Source organism: Nyctibius grandis, chromosome 1 (assembly GCF_013368605.1).
Source record: "Nyctibius grandis isolate bNycGra1 chromosome 1, bNycGra1.pri, whole genome shotgun sequence".
Lineage (NCBI taxonomy): Eukaryota > Metazoa > Chordata > Aves > Nyctibiiformes > Nyctibiidae > Nyctibius > Nyctibius grandis.
Window position 1 is genome coordinate 55,307,270 of NC_090658.1, and position 21,776 is coordinate 55,329,045.

At 41.5% G+C, this 21,776-nt stretch overlaps 1 protein-coding gene across 8 annotated transcripts in view; it reads right to left on the reverse strand.

Annotated features, from left to right (window-relative positions):
• STXBP5 (syntaxin binding protein 5) overlaps positions 1-14,477 on the reverse strand; it is a 119,723-nt gene extending 105,246 nt beyond the window's left edge. For 7 of the 8 annotated variants that reach the window (XM_068395695.1, XM_068395674.1, XM_068395687.1 and 4 more), the window contains exons 1-2: positions 14,260-14,477; positions 12,341-12,438 (exon numbers count right to left, since the gene is read on the reverse strand). In XM_068395695.1, coding sequence (XP_068251796.1) covers positions 12,341-12,438; positions 14,260-14,412 — 251 coding nt within the window. In that variant the 5' untranslated portion in view covers positions 14,413-14,477. The remainder of the gene's footprint in view (positions 1-12,340; positions 12,439-14,259) is intronic. The other variant, XM_068395704.1, reaches the window with a different exon arrangement.
• Positions 14,478-21,776: the final 7,299 nt, after the last annotated feature.

Below are 21,776 nucleotides of genomic sequence, written 5' to 3' on the forward strand. Positions count from 1 at the left end.
CAGCCACTCTATACTCAGTAATTCTAGTTTCCCATCTTCAAATCCATGCCATCTAAAATGCAGTAACCAGGAAAACACAGGACTCAATGTGACACATCATTGTTCCATATGACAACAAAACGGCGCTTTTTTTTTTCCACCGTGCTCTTCCAAGTTTGTTGAGCAGATTTGGTACAAACAAATCAAAAATCCAAGTTTGCTAGTTGGTTCAGAGAAAATACATATCCACTTATCCACCGATCTAAAGATCACAGCAGTAAAAGTACAAAGCTTCATGTCTCAAAGACCTAGTTTAAGCTAATCCTATTTTTCTTTAATATATTGTGTATATTCCATATAATATAGTACACTGATATGTTTCTAAATATATAATACACTAAGTATTATATATATATCTCAAGTAAATACCAGCTTGAATTCAGACAGGTGAATTACTATGAAATAATACGCAAAACTTACAAATTAAACGTTTAAGTAGTATTCTTATTGAATACTACTTAATTGAAGTAGTGTCTCCCAAGTTTCTGCAGCCTGACTAGGAATTGATTTACACACACGTACCCACCCCACCCCCCCCCCCCAGGTCAATCTTGAAAACAGAGGAAGACTACATTTGTAAAGGACAACCCAACTTTAACCGAGTTATGAAAGCCTGTAGGTAGGCAACAACAAAATACTTCCCTCCTCCCAGTTTTAGAAACCATCCTTCTCTAAAAGGGTTTCGCTAATGTAACAGCTAAAGACTAAGTAATTCTGCCCAGGTCAGGGTGCACTAGATAAGTTAAGGTAACTTTTGAGCACTTAAGGAAGAAGAGCCTGTCCATAACCTTAACAAAATAGTAAGGATTTCTACAACTTTGGTCTACTGAAATGAAATACAGGCAGCTCCTATTTGCCAGAGGAACTGGTGACAGTGATCACCTCTAGTGCTTATTATGCCAAGGCAGATGACCTTACCCACAGGTGCAAGAGTAATAACAGCCTCATTTTTAGCTATTTTATAATGGAGAAAATCCCTCAAGACAATTTTTTTAGTGACTACCATATATTCTCATTTAAACCACACAGAGTCACATTTCTAGCCCCTTTGGAATTGCAATTTCTGGTATTAAAATAGTGCTAGCTTTAAATAAAGTCTGCTGCAAATCCAAGTCAGTTCTGCTGCAAAGTAGGGGACCAAACAGATACTGATGCATTCAAATATTGATCACTTAGCTCTCCAATTATAGCTATGCACCAGCTGTGATGTCTATGTATTTGCAGATCTGTAGAAGTTACATTTTTATTTCTGTAGAGCTGTATGTGCAAACTGCTGTAAAAGGGGCCTTCACAGCTGTTAGTGCTAATACTACACTGAACACATTACAGGTAACTTTTCTGTATTAAAAGAGATGTTTACTATTCAATTTCTCTATAGAAAACTACAGTGGGTAAAAAAGGCTGCACAAATGTAGTCAAAAAACCTGACCTGGAAATGACAGAATGCACTGCTAGTTATGCAGAAGACTATCACAAAGTACTGGAACTGCTTCTGGTTATGATATGCTAAAATGCAAAACTGCACTTCCTAAATACTTTGCAACCAAACTTCACTGTTAGCACCTTCTGATGTGCTGCTTCTCCCACTAGGAATTGCCAGCAGAAAGATCATCAAAAGTCAGTAATGTTTGTGCAGGAAATGCCACCTCTTCCCCACATTTTTTTTTCTTTTTACCCAGAACAGCATTTATTTGATTTGGAAGTTATTGGCAGAGTGTTCATATGGAGGAAAAAAAAAACCCCACACAAAACAAAAACTGAATAAACCCACAGTTCTTTTAAACTACCATAGTTCAAAAGTTAAGCAGTTTTTGTCCTTCGCTACTCAAGTAAGAAAAGAAACAATATTATAAAACTTAACTCCTACTGCCTCTTCCTCACAGCATCCTCTAAAGCATGTATAAATCCCATTCTATTTTACTTTTTTTTTTTTTTACTATCCCTTTGACTCTTAACGTAATTGGGACTATATTCACAGTACTTCCATGGGCAACGTCTGAAACAAAACAAGTAAAACAGTCAAGTCCTAGGCAGCCACATATACTGTGGGTAACTGAAAAAAGTTTTTGGACCTATGTATTTCTTTATCTTTCAGTTTAAAAAAAAAATAAAGAAGTACAAAACAAGTTTAAGAAAGTGGTAGTATTCTTTGTGCGTGGCTGCTATTTGAATACTATTTCCTTTGGCCAGCAGCCGTTATGAAAACATGGAGACATTACTAATAAGACTGTGTACTTTAAAGAGGTAGGCTACCCAACCTCATTTTTTCCAGGTTAGTAATCACCAGGATTTTGTTCCAAAGTGGTGTATTCCCCCACCTTATCATTTTAAAGAATGAGGGAATATTCACCATGTCAGCAAGAAATCTCATTGTATTTAGTCACATAAATGGAAGTGTATTGGGGGCTTTTTTGGCGGCTTTCCTTTTTATCTAACATTTAAGGGCAGCTATGAAGCTAATCTCATTGCACAAGTTTACAACATGTATAAAAGGGAATGCCAGGCAAGCTATTGCTATGCAGCCCATTCTGCATATTAATAAGCATCACTAAAGCTTAGTAACTGTACTTCTAATATCAACACTACAAAGTTCAGTCGAGAATGTTTTTCAACTGTGAAGATGAACATCTGCTCTGTTTAACAAAGTAGTAAGACTGCATAGAGCATATGCTAAAAAAAAAAATACAGGCATGCTAATCCTATCAATTTAACAGTAAGTGATCAAAAAAATTAGCATTCTATTCTTTTTCCCCAATGAGTAAGTAGAAAAATGCAAATTTCTTCTGTCCATCTGGTGCTGCTGACTACGAGTTGGTGTCACTAGGTGGGAAAGAGGCAGGACCTTTAGTAGGAAAGGTTATCAAAAACATGCGGCACTAGCCGGATTAACTCTTTAGTTGGCTACTCTTGAAGTGTTAAATCCATCATCTTAACATGAACCAAAGATCTGATAATGCTAATCGAACACATACAGAGTACAAGCCTGGTAGCAGCTTCAAGAGGTTATGCAATGCAATCCCCTGCTTGAAATGGCATGAACCACACAAAACAAAATAGTAGCTTGCTAAGGAGAAGTACAAAGGCCTTGCTTCCTCTGGATCTGCATCCTTTCTTTAGTACCCTGGCTTCTAAAGTTAAAAGCGCTCCTGTGAAGACTTTTCACAAGAATATAGGAGCAGGAGGAGACAATTAGTTCTTGGAGAATCCATAGGAGATACCTCAAAAGGGTGAGTCTGGTCTACAGCCTTCTTGGTGGAGAACCTAACCCCTTCTTTCCACCAGTATTGCTCTTATGAACACTGTCTGGTTTGAGTGGGACAGGCTAAGACTTGTTCTGGACATGGAAGCAGTGGTCATTTTCAGAAGGAAATTACGCTTCAAGTTGCCAAAACAAAAACCAGGTTTTGTTACTACCTTATGAAACAAAATCCCATTACATTCAGTGAAATGAATAAATAGAGTAGCATTTAGTTATTCCTATCAAGCTATAAACTTTCCTCTGTAGAACAGTGATCCAGTAGTTGATTTGGCAAACTGCATCACTTCAGACTGCACTTTTTCAAGTATTACAAGACCAGCATTATCATTATGGAAAAATCTCAGTTTCACATGTTTTAATTATCTCAATCAGCATAACCTAGCATTCCTCAAAGCATTTGATCTGGCACTTTGTTTTCTATACTAGCAGACACACATTTCAAGTTTCACCTACTTTCACTACTCTTTTGACACTTAAGATAAAATTCAAAGCAAAAGAAAAATTCATAAGTACAGAACCACTGACACAGAGTAGAACTACTGTGGACAAATGACTAGGGAAAATTTATTCCTGAACTTCAGTGAAAAACTTTTACTAATACAATATTAAAATCAATCTTAATTCAGTAACTGATATAGCTGCCTCAATACAAGCACTATTAATAAAAATAAAAATAAAATTTTCTAGTTAAGAGAAGCTTAGGGATCCAAAATAGACTAAGTCTTTGCAGGAAGTGATTAAGTTAGAACAACTGGTACACAGACCAAGACTGTCATCAAGTTGTACAGATCTCAGACATAAAAGCAGTTTTGAAATCTCTTACCAAGAAGAGATTTTAACTGTAAGATAAAATGGTTCTCATTTGTGGCAGAGAGTCTTAAACTGAACATCAACGTGTCAGATCAGGCTAAATGATAGCCACAGAAAAAGTAATTTCATTAAAGTATTGTAAAAATCAAGTTTAATCAGGATTCAGTATGACTCTCCAGAGGCTGACAGAATTGCCACATATTTTAGAAATCTGCTAAATAAGGAATTATACCACTCTACCACAGTCCCCACTAGTGAAATATTTCAGTTTTAGCTATTTCCAAGAGCTTCACTATTTTAAGCTATGCCTAAATTCAGTGATACAAATATCACTGCCAGAGATTTAACTTATGTCATTAGACCTTCACCTGTATTTGCACTGGAATTCAACAGAAGTAGTAACTTAGTGTTCCTTTTGATAAACATGTAAGCTGTATTATTATCAAGTGCCTATGATAGAAGCGTTGACGTGAAAAAGGTCACCCAAGTTATCACCAGTCGAATACTAAGAGGCTATGCTTGATTAGCATTCAACTACTAATTACGATACCACAATTCAACCTTATGGTTCAGCAAAATACGGTAACTTCAAAAGCTGCTGAAAGACAGCATACTGGCAGTGGGTAAGCAATGTGCTCTCCTATGTGGTTTTAGTTCACAAGCACCACAAACTTCTTCCTCAGGCCACCACACAAACAAATATACCTCATGTCAAAGAATTAGATCTCTGGAGAAGCAGAGTCTCATCTACTTAACCAGATGTACTTTGCAGGACTAAGAATCAGCATTTTTTAAAAAAAAATTATAATGATCAGTTTGATGGTACACTCCAGGATGGCCCGTATCAAGAGGAAAAGAGAAGACCCAAGAGATTAAAGATAAAGGCCTACCGCAGAATTAACTGTCTCAAAAGTGCTAAGAACTTCATTTGTTCAAAATGTGAAAACATTACCAGATAGCTAAGATTAAGGACAAAGTGAACTGTTCCCAAAATCCACATCCTCCAGTTTTGTTTAACTTCATATAGAATGTAATAATTCACTAGTTTTATTATGTTTTTCACTGAGCTTCTACATAGATAACCCTACAAAAACAGATGTGCTATGGGAACCCTGATAAATAATGTGGGTTTTTACTGTTCCATTAAACTGAGAAACAAAAAACAGTTCTAGAAGAGTAACAGGAAACAAAAATAATAACTGAGGGCACTTCTAGTCACCTTAAAGGTAATGTGTAAGAATGCTTACCTTTGCCTTGTGAAACCTTTGTAAAAATAGAGACCTGGACACTTAGAAGTAGCCTAATGAAGTTACAAAATTTCTGCCAAACAGGAAGTTTTGTTAGGAAGGGTTTGCAATCTTGATTTGTACTTTCAAGCTTTCTTTATCACATCTCAAAGAGTGAGCTGCTTCTACTTTTCCAGACATGACTTTACAGAAGCTGCTCATTTCTTCTCCTGCAGCAATAATGCTACTTCAGTTCTAAAAGCCCTTCCACACTGACTGAGAAAGAACAAATCCAGTAAAATGTCAAATTAAGAGTCTAGTGAATTGAGCACTGTACCAGGAGCCTGAAAGCCTAAGCTGGGTTCCAGCTGTCCAATTCCCTGTTAATTTTACCCTAACATCAGATCACACAATCCATACCTAGGAGGTACAAGGAAACAGGCTATGCTAGTGCTACGGGAACACCTGCAGCCTTGCAAACTTTGCATGCTTTCCAAAGACATTTCCTTCCCCAAGCTCACTATGACCCAGTAGGTTTGAAGCTGCAAGGCTATATCCATTAGGCTTCTACTCTGTCAGTAAAATTAGCTACAGGGAAGAAAAGTTTTCATTCTAAAGTTCATTTTTGTAAATTACAGTATGAATCTAATACAGTTATACTTCAGGTATTTCTGAACAAAAGCAATTACTACTAAAAACTGTTCAGTAGAACTACAGTATATGCGATAATGTATTAAATCAAAGACCCATTCAGTTTTCTTGCTTCGATGGAAGTATCACCAAGTCTCCCAACAAGTGTAACCATGGATTTAAAAAATACACCATCCTATTTATTATGAAGAATTCAGTCATAGCCTTCTCTGTGTAGGACTAACTTGCTATAATTCTGTACATTTTTAAGAATTACATGTCTTATTGTGGCATTTTGGCCTTGTTTCATTTCAGAATATCCAAAGGTAACTGATTTTCTTCATTTAGGGGATGGGGATTTTTCATTGAAAGAAAGATGTAAGAGAGCTAATGACAGCCACACAAACTAAGTGCTGGAAGATATGATAAGAAATGTGGTAGTGTTAAAAGAAACAGAAACATGATAACATTAATGTATGTTTTAAGCAAAGTAGTTTTCTTGTTCAAACTACTCTATGTGAATTGGGTGGCAAGGTAGCCAGCAAATATTTTGTTGTTAACAGATAATCACAGAGTCTCTCTGGCATGACACTACTGCAATATTTTTAGTAGCTTTACTGATGTACTCTTCCCAAAACAGGAAGATTTGTTTGAAGTCTAGAAGAACACTGGCAAAGGTTGAGACTATTCTCTTCAGTGTACAAATGCTAAAAAAAACCCTGACAATCCACAAAACAGTAGTGTAGTTCGACTTTGGCATATACACAGAATAGACAGAATCACAGAATAATTTAGGTTGGAAAGGACCTCCCAAGTTCATCTGGTCTAGTCTCCCACTTGAAGCTCTGCCAACTTCAGTTAGATGCTCGGTTTGAAAAACTGAAATCTTTGCTCTGCTTACTGTAAACACAACCCCAGCCATTGCCCTACTGCCCTTCCTCCGGAAGGGAGGAAGAGCAGGTGTAGAGCTACTAAAAAAAAAAAAACCACACCCAAAACTATCTCAGGCTGATGTTTCAGTGAGGAAAAAACACCAGTCAGACTGCCTTGCATAGTGTGAATGATATACAGGAAAAGCATCTCAAGTTTGAAATGGAATTTTGTTAGAGCTTCAGAGAATTCACTGAATTGCTTGAATTTTTTGGTATACATCTACAGCAAGACTATGCAGATGCAGCAACACAAACATGTCATCAGAAACTGACTGCACGGAACCATACATCCAGGCTTTGAGCTATTTTGATCAAAGAAAAACAGTTGTGAGTTCTTCTCACAAAGGCCAGAGACTGGAAATCACAGAAAGCGACTTTTATACACCTCAAATCTATGAAAACTTCAGCCATTTGCTTACAGAAAAGTAATCTTTTACTGCTGAAAAGAATGGGGGGGGAAATGAACAGATGCTGACATTCAGAATGATTGGGATCTTCAGATATTTAATGACAGAATGACGAACAATCTAATTTTTCTCCTTCCTGTGAACTGGGTTTGCAAGAGGGAAAAAAAAAAGCCCGAACTTTAATTAAAGAACCTATTCTGCTTGGGAATAAAGAGTCCTAGGCATAATTTGGTCTGTGTGGAAGACACAACACTTATTCTACAGGTAACCCCTTTATTCTCAAGAATTTCTAGTGGAAATGGTCTTCCTTTTATAGAATTCTCTCTACCAAGAGAGAAAGACCGAGCTCCAAGCTGCAATGAGTATTTCTAAGGCATGAAGCACCAATAAAGATATTGTATTCATGTTGGCAGACAATCAAAATATATCTCACTTGATATGCTGTCCTAGTTTTGCTATTGAGAAATAAAAGCACAGAAAACTGAAGAAACTTGTTTAAGATGGAACAGTTAAACAGCAGGGAGCAGGAGATTTCCTTCAAATTTTCTGCTTTAGCTTCAAAGCTTATTCTACCTCCTATAAAAGCAAACAAAAAAGCTCAGCTGACTATTAAGTCCACAGCCCTGTACAATTAGTAATTTGAAGTTCTGAGCAAACATCATCCTAAAGATAGACAAATCCTGAAAAAGTCCATTTCACCTTTCTCAAACCTCTTTACAGTTTAAATGCTACCCTGTTCGGATCACATTTGACTTCTAGAGGGACTTTCAAGCAGAAGAGTGAAAACAGACAGCGTGGAAGCAGGGCTATTACTTATGATACTGAATGGTGCCAGGATGTCACAAGTGAAGTCTACCGAATTACACCATTCAGGCAAGTTAAACCTTGAGTACATATACTCAACTCTAGCTCATTAGAGGGCCTTTTATATCTGCTGGGAAAACTAGCACAGACAATTATGCACAAAACTGCTGTGTCCTGCTGTAATGGTTCAGGTATGCACAGGAAAGCAGCAAAGCATAGACGAACTTTTAAGTACTTGATACCTGTCTAACACATTTGGGACAGGAGATAAAGAGGTGAAAGCTACCCTCGTAACAACAGCTAAACCCCTTTAAGTATGGAGAAAGTCAAAGAGATTGGCCTGCAGTGACAAATGGGGCCACTAGCAGCTTGCACTGACCATTGTAGCTTGACATCAATAATGATAGCAACTGCTCCTTCTGGGGAACATATGCACAAACATCCAGCACTGTGCAGAAGGGTGAGCTCAAGGTAGAATTACCACACATAAGACCCAGACCACCAGCCAAGACTCAAAGACCTCAACCAGATGGAACGAGCGTCCTCTGATAGCACCACAAACTCAGAGGAACAACTGGATCAGCATGAGCAGATGAGTGTGGGTACATGCAAGACAAAATTAAGATTTTATGTCACTCAGTGCCGCCCCTCTGCTCTTGTGCCTCCCTCATCACTCATTTTCCCCTGCAATACAGAAAACAGTCAAACTGCTTTACTATTTTCAACAGATCCTAATGTCAGGGAGAGGGTCATGTTAGCTGGCTGTTCTATAGTCAAGACTAGCAAGTCCAGCATCTGACCTCTCTCCAAGGTTTGTATTCTACTAAGCTATACACTTTGTAACTTTCCCTCATACACAGTAAAAGAACCAAGCTTTTGTCCATAGCTGAAAACAGAAGAACAGAGCCTTTGTTATTAATTGCTCAAACTGTTCCTTTCTATGGAGGGCACAAAATACTTCTCTAATTAAGATAATACCTGAGCAGTATCAGTCTGCCTCAGAAACACTTGCTTTTAAGTCTCCTAGCTAAATCAGAGTTAGAAATATTTCTAAGTAACTCTGGAAATAGAATCAAGGGGTTTTTTTCAAAAGGAATACAAGGATACACTGATCAAATTAAGCTAGTGAATAATCCCAAACTGTAACTTTGGTGACTCATAAGTTTAAGTTTTACACCAAAAGCAGCTTCTTCCTAGTATTTTTATGGACTTCTCTCCCTCTTAAAACTGCAAGATTAGAACCAACTGCTGTTTATGGGCACAGAATGGCAAAATCCTGCCTCTGGCACACTAAGTCACAAACTCCACAATGCTCTCCTCCAATTTCAACCCATCACGCCTAAGATGGGGGCAAAGAATATTAACAGAGAAGTAATTCTACTTCTAATCCAATTAGTGAAACATGCCACCTATAGTTTAGGTATTTCCATTTCCACTATTACTTCGTGGATTCAGAGAATTCAATACAGTGTTGATGTTATTGTGTCTTTATTTACCTCTAATTGATAAAATATACTAAGTCAGTGAACTCCCAGGGTATTTGTATCCACAGATTTTGGTTCTTCAGAACGAGCTTTAGTTCTGTCTTTACATGTCACTGTATCAATACTAGAGACAACATTTAGTATTTGTCTATTAAAATTCTCTCTGTTCCTCCAGTAGTGGTTATAGAGTCCTCAAAGAAGAATGAGGAGATAGGAGTGTGGTTAAGAAAATTCCTGATCACGTTAACCTGTTCTAATCAATACTGGTTTTGAAGTTAAAATACCCGAATTGCAGACTGCTCAAACACAGAGAACATGTTCTGTAAAGGTGTTAGCTGATAAATGGCCCAAAGTCAATCGAGACTGTAATATTAAATTTCTCCACATATTAATGAAATCTAGAACAGTTTAGCTCATTCCTTGATTTAAGAATATTTTATCAATAATACCCTTTCAAAAAAAAAAAACTACACAACCTTGCTTCACAATTCCTCGCAATAGGAAGGAAGTGAAAGCTTGATAAGATGCACCTATATGGAAGATGCAAGGAAAACACTAATACCCAGCTCCCATCTGCTGGTAGGCAATGAAAGAAGCATTATCATTCCTTGACTTCTATACTCTAATAACATGAATGCAGAAGAAAATGAGGATTGACTTTTCTCTCACTTTTAGGATTTACTTCTCAATGAATACCTCTTTACCAACTCTCAGTCTTTCTAGTCCACACCTTGTTTCAATTAAAAACACTTTTGCAGCTCTAAAGAGTAAGTTGCTCCCACTTTAATGAATCCTTGCACATAATTTAGTTTGTAAAAACCTTAGCAGGTAAAGCATCCTGTAGTTCAACAAGCACTTTTTGGTTGTGTTTTTATCTTTGAGCAATAGAGTGAAATAAGCACTTCTTACAAGTTTCACTCCTTCCCAAAGAGTGCTTTTCAAACCAGTTTCACAAGGCAGAAAGCAAGAGGCTGGTGTTACTTTTGGGAACGTGTCAGAGTCTGTCCCTTCTGCCTGCGCTCCTCCATCCCAAACAGCAACTAATCAGAGGAGATGTAACTTCTGCAGTGTTGTTGGGTTACAGGGCTAACTTATCAGCTGATGTTGTGGGCTTTTGATCAGTTCTTCCAAGAATCAAGATCTGTATCAAGGTACTGAGAAGTATATTCATCTTCATCAAGTTAGGGGAGCACAAACATTTCAGCTTCTGCATGAAACTTCTTCCCTTCCCTCAGGAAAAAAAATTTCTGTCAATGTTACAGCTTCCCCTCACAGTAACTGTTTCTTCCCTCACAATCTTGCAATATTTCTCTCCATTATTTAGAAAGCAATTCACACTCCAAGAATTCAAAGTGCCAGTAAACAGGTTTTATCAAGTTGTCATTACCCAAACTGCAACATCATGTTGCCCAAAATTACGGGTGAGTAAGCTCTAAACAGGTGCATTTTGATCTCTCCTTTTCCTCCAACCCCAATCCTTACTTTTAGGCCTCTTTTTTGTGTTCTCATCTATTCTACCAATATGAAAGTAATTAACAGCACCACCCACCCACCCTTCAGTCTGCATTTAAATCAACTTTATCACCTTTTTAAAACCAAAATTTATGGAGTTAAGAGTAGTTTCAAACATGGCATTAAGAGCACTGCATGATCATTACTGTTACTCATACTTTGAATTAAGACATTATAATAGATACCATTATAGATACTACACAAGCTACTTCACTCCAGCCTCTTCTTTAAGCCTTGGATTTGACACTGAAGTTTAATTTTTCATCTTGTAAAAGACAACCCTCTTAAGGCAATTAACCTTACAGACGGACTAGTGGTGTTACAAAAGGAAACAAAAGAAGGTCTACTTGCAGACTAATTTAAGCAGCAAAGATGAGATTTACCTACAGTTTAAAGAGGATTAACTCAATTTTTCTAGCAAGATGGGCTAAGCCTTCCCCAGAAAGGTCAGAGTTCAGTCAATTTCAGGACAACAGAGAATTCAATTAATTCTCTTCTGCTGAAGAGTAAGGTTTGGGCAATGGCAGTGTGGAATAAAGAATCTACAGGGCATCTTCTTTTAAAAATAAAAGTTTAAACACATGTTATTACACAGCTTGGATAGTACCATATGGCTATGAACATACGGATAGTTCACTTTTTAGTGAACAAAGAAAAGTAAGGTTACTGGTGCTTTATTCCTCAAATTCATTCTGCTCATCTCAGTCACTTGGAAACTATTAGTGAGATACAATTCCTGTACCCTTTAGTGTCCCCACTTGAAAACATCTTTTGGCAATACAGAAGCTGTAGCAAGTAACTACAGTACTATAAAGCTCATCTCAAGAACAAAACTAAAAAAAAAAACCACAACCAACCCAAAAAACCCACCAAGCAGCGCAAAATTTTTCAATCCCAGAGATACAGAAGAACAATGAAACAGAGCTCAGCCCAGGTCTCTCTTTAGATTAGCAGTCAGCTGCTGTAAACTGTCAGCACACTAGCAACCCTCTACAAAATGTAAATATTAACTTGAGGTAATGGGGACTGAGCAGCCATACCTAACATCATTAACACAACTTGAACTGACACAAAGAACAACCAGAACAGCCAGGCTACCCACCAACAGAAAACAGAGCTTTTTTTCTCCCTTCCTGCATACCTGGTTCCCACCAGACTTCTAAATGGTTCCAGTGGTCGAATCAAAACATCACTTGCGTGAGGTGCACTAAATCCACTTCAGAATACAAAAGGATACAGCCGTAGTGCTCCAGTCTGAGTCCCAATGGCCAGTATTTTCTGAACAGGATCAAATGCCAAGGCTGAAGGTTGATAGGGGAAACCATGGCGTACAGTCTAACAAGTCAGAGCACCGCAGTAATGATGGGTCAAGCAGCAGACCAAAAATAAACAGAATCAATATTGTATGTTAGGGAACAGGATTCACTGTTAATCACAATTAAGAAAGGAACTACAAAGCATTTTAACAGATTGAGAAAATCAGCTGTCTTACCTGAACCAATCATAAAAGATTTTTTGTCATAATTACTCATTCATCCTTGATCATCAAGTGACAGTCATACTTACTGAAACTTAATTTGAATCTTGCATTTCTTTTGTACAAAGACTGTATCAACTCAGCAATTTATTTTTTCATCTACCTCATTCTCTGAGTAATCTTATTTTCAGCTCTAACAAAGGCACTAAACTATTAAAATCTGAGGTGTTCCTAGGAAGTCTGGCAACAAAGCCAGACTTGTCATTAAAACTATTACAAATTACTAGACCTGCTTTTCTGAGAATCACTTCAATTTCAATCCAACAGGCCCCACATGACAGTGCAACCTCTCTCAGCACATCAAGAAAAAAAATAACCCAAGATCCACAGAACCAATCTCTCACCCTCTGCTTACCCCAAAGAGGAAAAAACACAGCCCCCAGAACAGACAAAACCAAAAAACATCCCACCAAACAAAGCAAAAAACCCCTCAACCGTGGAATCCTTTCTTAACATGAAGCTATTGGCACATTTAGCTTTTTGGTTAGCCAAGACTAATTTGGTAATTGACCATTACACTTCTCAGGCTGCAATTAATCAGAATCAAGAACATAATAAAAGTGTTACCTATTCTTATTTCCATCATAAATGTACACAACATAAGCCACACAAATGCTAGCTTTTCCATTTTCAAATCTTTAGTTTAAGGCAGAGTTATTTTAGGACCTCATAAATGCATAGCAAACTTCTGATACGCTCCTTTTACTTCACTGAAGTTGCAGGCATACCTCACAACTCTCAGTATTTCACAGTGAATAAAATCTAACTGGTAACAGCTCTGCTCTTTTCCATATCCTTCGTCAACAACTTGCAAAAGTGGCAGGAACGCCTGCAATACTAGATAAAACAAGGAGGAAAATCCACAAACAAGCCCATCCATATCAAGCTAGGCCATGGGTGCATCGTAAAGATAAAAATGGGTATTGATATTCAAATCAGTTTTTATTCCTCTTGGTACAGCTGGTGGATTAATTCGCTGCATCATTTCTGAAGTGTGCAGACATGAACTGCAGTTATTGTATCACGCACAAGCAAATAAAAAAGAGGAACTTTTCCTCTGTCGCTGGAGAACATTTGCAATAGCAGCATTTTCAACTTGGCAACACACTGTAGCAAAACCACCACAAACGTCTACAGCCTTTCTGAGGCGCAAAGGAACAGGATAAATGCATTTCCAAATAATGCAGAGCGACAGATCCCCTGTCCTTCGGGCCTATTAGCAGAGGCTTCTACTCAAATGCCGCGATAATCAGATCTGCACTACTGGGTATCACTCCTTCCCCCACCCATCCCACTCTTTCTACGAAGCCTTCATGAACACGGTCAATATTACACGCATGAAAGAGCCTAGAAGACGACAAACGCTGAAACTCTCCAGGAAAGATGACCACGGAAATCCAACAAGACCTGTCCAGCTACACGCAGCGCTTCCTTCCCTTCTCTACCCCTAGTCCTCCTCACACCCCCTCCCTTCCAAATAATATATCCAAACAAGTAAACAGGAGCGGCGGGCAGGCTCGGCGAGGTCGGTACCGAGAAGCAAAGCCCGCAAAGCCCATCGCGGCGGTGCGTCCCCTTCCCCGGCCGCCAGCCGGCTCGGGGCTGCAGCATTCATTCACCTTGCAGAGCTGGAAGTGCTCGGACTGGAGCGTCTCCTGGATTTCGGTCTCCCGGTTCCCCGCCTGCTGCTGTTGCGCGGCGGACGACGCTGAGGCGGCGGCGGAGACCGCCGTCAGGCCGTCCAGCACCTTCCTGATGTTAAATTTCCTCATGGTCTTCGGCGGCGGCGCTCCCCCGGTCTCCCCGCCGCGCTGTCACCGCCGCCGCCGCGCCGCCCGCCCGCCCGCCCGCAGGCGGTAGCCGAGCCCCCGCCGGGGAGGGCGGTGCAGGGGCGGCCCGCGACCAAGGGTGCCGCGCTCTCCGCCGCGGGGCAGCGCTCCTCCTCGTCCGCGGGGAGGGCAGCCAGGCGTCAGGCCGGCAGCGCAGGGGCGCTCCTCATCGGGGCCCGCGGGCTCGGAGAGGGAGACTGGAGCCAAACAAACACGAGCCGGTCAGCCCACCAGCGCCGCCACCGCCGCCGGTCCCAGACTCGCCGCCCTCGGCCGCTGCGCGCCCCGCCCGCCGGGGCGCACGGTTCGCCCCGGGCCCGGCCGGCCCCGCCCCGGCCCAGCCGCCCCTCCCGCCTCCGGGGGTGTGCGGGCTGCCTCGCCTCTGCTCTCCGCGGAGGCTCCGCGTCTCCCCGCGCAGCCCGCCTCACATCGTGGCAGCCGCGGCCGCCGCTGTCATCCGGCTCTGCGCGTGTGTGTGTGCGTGTGCCGGTCCCCCGCCGCCGCAGTCTCTCCCCCCTTCGCCGGCGCCCGCCCCGCGGCTCGGCTCAGGCACCCTCCGCCTCCTCAGAGCTGCGTGTGCCGCCAGCCAGTCACCAGCAGGGCTTCTCCCGGCTGCTGCCAGCGGCTGCTACCGCCGCCCGCCCCCATAACCATCCTCCTACTGCCGCCGCCGCGGAGGGCGCCTCCCCCGCCTCACGGCCGCCCCCCTTGCCTGACAACGCGGAAGCGCAGCGCGCCAGGGCCGCCGCCTACCACCGCGGCGCCCTGCCGCGCACAGGGTCGTGCCCGCGCATGCGCGCTAAGAGCGCCGGCACCCGGATGTGGCGGTGTCCGCTCCCCTCGCGCCGCGCGGGGGCCGGGGTGGCGCGGGGGGTGCGGGTGGGGCGCGGCGGCGAGAGCACCGTGCCGGGCGTGAGCTGGGTGTTGGCCTCCGGCCGGGCGGAGGCGGGAGCAGGTAACAGGTGGTGGCGGTGGCCGGAGGCTGCCGTGCACAGCGCCGTCCCTGCCGCTGGCACGGCGCTGGGGGCCCACGGCGGCTCCCGGGGAGCCGCGCTGCCCTGGCGAGAGCCGCGCTTCGCGCGTGGTTACACGCGGAAAATCCCCCAGCGGCTGGGGCGGCGGGAGGTCTGCGCCTCATCCCGCGGCGGCGACCCGGACGTCATGGCGGGTGTCAGCCGGGACCGGGGCGGCGCCGGCGGTTTCCGTGTGGCGCTGCCTCACGGTGCGGCGGTGGGGCTGGCGGCACCCGCCGGGGGAGCGGGGGGCGGCGGCGGGGCTGGGGGCGAGGCGAGAACAGCATTTCCAGCGGCAGTAACGCTTAACGGAGGGGCGTGATCCCCCCGTAGCCCTCACCCGAACCACCGTGCCGGTGAGAGCTGCGCGGGTGGTGCGGCCCCGGCCTGGGAGCGTTAGCAGTTCGTAGCCAAAAGCCGCTGGACCGAGGGCTACTGTGGAGCTAGCCAACACCGCCCGAGAAAGTCACCGCCAGCCCGCGAGTTGCAGGGCGAGCCGCTGGACTTACGAAGGTGCTTCCATTCGTTCTTGCGGCAGCAAAAGTAATTTAAGCAGGTGGCGCAGAGTTAAACGTCTCTTTCCACTAACTGCTGTGGTACAGTATTCTGCATTCCGCTTTTTATTTTTCTCGTAGTACTAGGTTGCATTTTTGGATTATCTATTCAGTGGTCAGGTAATAGATACGAGTCTTGTCTCGGCCGTTGTTGTATTGCTGAAGGTAATTATTATTTGTGACTCTTCCCTGAACTTTCTTTTCAAGTAAAATGAACTGGAAGATCAATCATCACTTTTGGAGGGAAAGCTTGTAGAGATGTGATTCGAGACATTGGCTCGCATCTTCTAGCGACAGCATGAACGCCTTAGCAGTAGAAGACTCCACACACAGTAAAATGGTATTTTTAAGTGGTGTTTTCAGCCTGATAGCCAGGCGTGCTTTATTAGCACAGTAAGATTAATGGTGCACAGAGGGATAAGCAGAATCAGCATGCAGCAAAATAATTACAATGCAGCCATCATCATGACCTCAAAAGTAAAAATTCCACAAACTGTTCTTAGACCTGTAACCCCGTGTCAGTTACAGCCATATTGCCAGCAGGTAGATGATGTATAAGTGTTTGAAAGAAACCAAGACAGTTTATGTATTCTTACAAAGTGACTGAGTCGTGAACTTAGAGAGCTGTTCCCCTGTATTACCAGGACTGTTGGACACTTCCTCAAATCGTCTTGGTAAAATGTGAAAGAATGGTTCCAGAGATGGCAAAAGTCCTAGAAATAAAAGTATTAGGCATAAATAAGGATCAGTAAATATCTGATATAAAAAATGACTTAATTTTAAGAGAGAAATATGTGCATTTTCAGTATGTTGTTAATTATCCATTGCATATTTTAGCTAACAGTTTATAAGTTACAGAAATAATGTCTAATTTTTCTATCTATTCACACATGCTTATTGTAAATGGTAAACACAGACTGTTACAGGTAAAGATGTGTACGGGTATAACTTTAAGAATATAAGTTATAGTCCATTTGAGTCCTGTTGTCAGTATATGTTAAGCCAGGCCCTGCAAACACTCCTAGTTATAACTTTCATGATAAAACAAACCTCATTTATAGTAGTATTAATCACAGCAAAAAACACGCTCAAAACTAGATGAAGAATTAAAGGACTTTAAAAGCACTCTTTTTGCATACAACAGTCACTTTCCTTTTCGTACCTTCTATGTACTTGGCCCTTGAATCCATTCTTTAACTGGACTATACATTTTTAGAGGAGAGATTGCATTTCAGTTTCTGTTTACATTAGCATCTAACACAAAGAGGACCTGTTCATTATTGTAACATTGTAGCAATACTTGCGAACATTGTAACATTGTAGAAAAACTTGCAAACATTGATGTAAATAGTATAATATACAGGAGGTTGAGGCAGTTCTCTTCCCTCTCACTTTCTAGTTGATGCCATTCAACAAATCAGTGCTTTCTGGGACTTCAGCTTTTCCTGTAAAAAGTTAGTGGCAACCTGCCCTCTCACTGGGATGTCAGCGGGAACAGTAGTAGGCCTTTTAATTTTATAATTCAGCGAACATCCCCATTATCTCTGAGGATTTAGCTGCTGTATTTCAGACCTTCTCTGGGGCCTCCAGCTCTTACCCAATAACCACATCGTGTTTACAAAAGAAACCAGTTCTGCTTAACCTCCTTACTTCATGTTGTCCACTCAGACCTTCCGGCCTCTGATGTCTGAAATCTCTTGCCAGTGTTTTATACCCCAGTGTCTTGCACAGCTGGGGAAGAAGCAGTAAGACACAAGTAGTTTGCAACATCTTTTTACTCAACTATGACAGAGTCCAGCTGTGACAGAGCCACTGTTAAATGTTCAGGAGCCACTCAGCCCCCCACAGTGCATCTTCATTGGCCACACAAATCCCTGCTACCAAATGAATCCACTTGGTTTTGGTCTTTGCCTGCCTTTTCTTACTGATCCTGTTATTTACTGATCCTAGAAAAGGAGAGAGAAGATCACCTGCTCATTTCTTGATCAGTATTCTACAGATACCACATAAGCAAACACTATTCCTAATAGGTATTTGAGGCACTGGGGCGTGTAGTGTTGGCCCATATATCACTGCAATCCCACAGACCATTAGTTGGTGCGGGTCAGACTTGTTGGGTGTTTTGCCTCAAGATAATCACAATAACTTCACAGATAACTGCAGAGTGCAGCCGTCGCTGTGCTTACATTTTTTGGTTTGTTTTTTTTTTCCTTTTTTTTTTTGTGGGGTGTTATACCACCAGTGTTAGCATGAAGAAGAGTGAGAATGATGGTAGTCTCACGCGAGCCAGAATGAGTAAAAGCCCACCCAGTTATAATGTATGCTAAGATTTGGTGGAATAATCCCAGAGCAGTGGGTAGGTAGTGAAGTGACAGGTCCACTCATGGTGTTTGTCATTAGTTTGTATGTAAGCCCCAAAAGTGTTACCAGTTGTATCCAGAGAAGGCAGTGTACTCCAGGTGATTTGCACACCACAATAATTATTGCACTACTCAGCAAGGATGAGAAAAGGACCATCAGAAGTGACCTCAAGATCTCTGCTTGGCCTCTAACTGCACTAGAGCTTTTGACAGTCAGTCAATCCAGGCTTTGAAGGCTAACTAAGATGCTTCGCTTTCCTGAGAACTTCTTAATGGTGCTTAGTCACTCACACTGCAGAGTCAGGATCGACTGAGCCCTAGCCAAACATTTCCTTGCCATAAATAGAAAGAAGCTGGGAAACATTTCTGAACTAATCCTATTCAGGTTGTTCTACTGAAATGTATTGGACAGGGCAGTGTAACCACAGCTCCAAAGTGAGTTTTGAAACCTTTCCTGGCTGCTGGGAAACTGCTCAAGCTTTCTAGACTCAGAGCTGTTGCCAAACAAACATCTGTGATTTTTTTTTCCCCAATAATCATCATTGGTGACAAGTCCTAAGGAGGACTTCCAGCTAAAGGTCAACTTTTTGATGTTTCTGCAGCTTAATTTGAATAAGCTGTAAACAAGAAGGAAATTAAGAGCATGTATCATTTAACTGGTCAGCTCCTGGAAAAAAACTATGCTAGTACTTGCCATAACCTCAATTGGAGATGAGCTATCTATTGTTTGTAAATTCACCCATTTCAGAAACATCCCAACTGACCATGCCTGTACTGATATGATGAGTTCCTGCATCTGGAAGCCTGTGTGGTCTTTGGCAGGCTCACAGATCATGGGCATCTTTTGTGGAAGGCCTATGGAACAGAGTGACTAACGCCCTATGTATGGATGCCGTTAGGCTGTATGGATGTACATGGCAGAGAGAGGGCACATCCTACTACTGCAGAGACTGCACCAAGTTTCCTGCACATTCAGCTCAGGTCAGCAAGCGTAATGACAAGTGAGTACCTTGGTTGTTGAAGTATGAATTGGAAGGGCTCTGCAGCATTAATCTGTCCAACTAGTATAGATAATACACAAGTGCCCCTGTAGCTGTTGTGTGTTGAGCTAGAGCATGGCAAAAGAAAGAGGCATGGCTGTCTTAGGAAGAATTTAAGGAATTATTACTGGTTGACCGCTGTGTTTTTCTGACTGCTGGCCACTACCAGTGGTATGTGACAGGAGGTGAGTAGCTACAATGCAGTAGGAAGGGAAAGTACATAAGGCAAAGGGAATGAATGACAGCAGCACTATGCAATGGAAACGTGAGACTTGTGAGAGGTTGTGCACTGTCCTCCTTAGTAACTCGCATGCCCATTTGCACTTCTGTCCCACCACTATCACCTTGGACCAGACAAAGGCAGTGTCAGCTATTAAACTATACACAAAAATTTACTATATCTAATGAAAATATGTTTATTTCTTATTATCTATTGACCTATTTACATATTATTCTCATCTTCACTGGTGATACACAGTCCCTTCAAAAAATGTTGTACTTAAGTATCCATCTGTCTTTTTTCGTGAGATATAGGCCCTTTAAATAAAAAATAACACCAATGAAATATTTAAGGGGGCTGTTAACACTACATTTTTTGTTTTCAAATTTACTTTCATTATTTTCAGCTGTGTCTTCAGTACCTAAGGTTAGGTCATCCTAGCAGCATCGTCTGGACTGATTTGGCTCCAGCCAATCCTTTCCTTTTATCACTGTCTGAAGGAGTAATTAATTTTTCTGCTTATCCAAATCTTCTTTGGTCAGTGCAGGCATTTAATTAATTTCGTTCTTATGTTGTACTAAAAATGCACAGTTCTCCTTTGTTCATGCAGTCTGTTGATCTGCTTTCTATATCACATTTTATTTGAGCCTGGGCCGACTCTGTGTTAAGAATAGAGGTATTTCAACCCTAGCGTCTACTCTACTCTCCCGCTTCATGCTTTTAGTTACAACAGCTTCCTCAGTTGTCCTATACCCTTTAAAATAATCTCGTGTGCAATCAAAACAGGCAGTTTTGGTGGCAGAGTATTTCTTCTTTTTTGTTAATGATTTTCTAGGGTATCATGCATAAAGAGTCCTAGAGACTCTAGGGTTCACAATTCAGGATGCCTTCCTTCCAAGCGGATACTCTGAAATCCGCAGGCATCACCTCCTTCTGTCACCTACTTTCTTTTTGAAAAAAAATCAGTAAGTAAAGGATAGACTCTCTTTCCATGACATTTTCGTCTGGATTGTATCTACTCATTAGGTGGGAAATGGGATGTCTGAATTAAAATTCTCATTTTCTTGTCACGAATAAGCACTACCAAGGCTAGGTAGCCACAGAATGAGCAGTTTTGACGTGCAGTGTTGTGCTTAGGCTCCTAAAATCCATGTCTATTATACTTTGGATCTGATCCTTTGTCAATTTCTTCCATTCCTAACTCATTATATTTTTGTGGATACTTTCTTGTGTATGAATTCACCTCATAATGTTTATCTCTCACTCGAACTGAAGTGTTTGGGAGTTTTCAGTCTCCATATATTTATAAGAAAATCATTACTCAAATACTGCTAATGGATTGTAACGATTTACAGAAGGAGCATGTAATATGTACATTCAACCCTTAAGTTTGCTTAATGTTGTAGTTGTTCTTTAGATGCCAAACCAAAATTACAAATAATGATACTAAGGAATTTCTAATTTTAACCTGATCTATGCCATCACTTCAACATGTAACTAACCTTATGCTTCCTTCAATGCAATCCGTGCACCTTCTCAACAGTATGTGTAAGCTTAAGCTACATCAGAAGATAGGATTTACTCAACTGATAGTATAACATACTTGTCATCACTACAAAACTTGCATCATTACTTACTTGCCTTATATCGTATTGTTTCTGCAATTTGATCTATTCTGATTGATACTTGAAACATATTAATGCAGAATCATATAAGCACAGAATAACTGAGGTGAGAAGGGATCTCTGGTGGTCATCTGGTCCAATGGTCCACTCAGTTATAAATGGGATCCAACTTCAAAGTCAGATCATGTTGCTCAGGGTCATGTCTAATTTTTGCATATCTCCAAAGATGGAGATTCTGTAACCTCTGCTTTTTTGCATTATTACAAAATAAAATTACAATTTCACATCCCACGTGCTGCGTTTCTGTTTTCTCAATTTTACATTAGTAGTAGGCCTAAGTCAGGATTAAAACCTCAGACATACGATGCTCAGACAGTCAGAACAGGTTTTAAACAAGGTAAGGCTTTTATCCATCTAGAAAAATATGGGCTGATACTTTACTGAATAATGAATATTGTTTCATATGTGTTTATCATACACATTTTATGGTATACA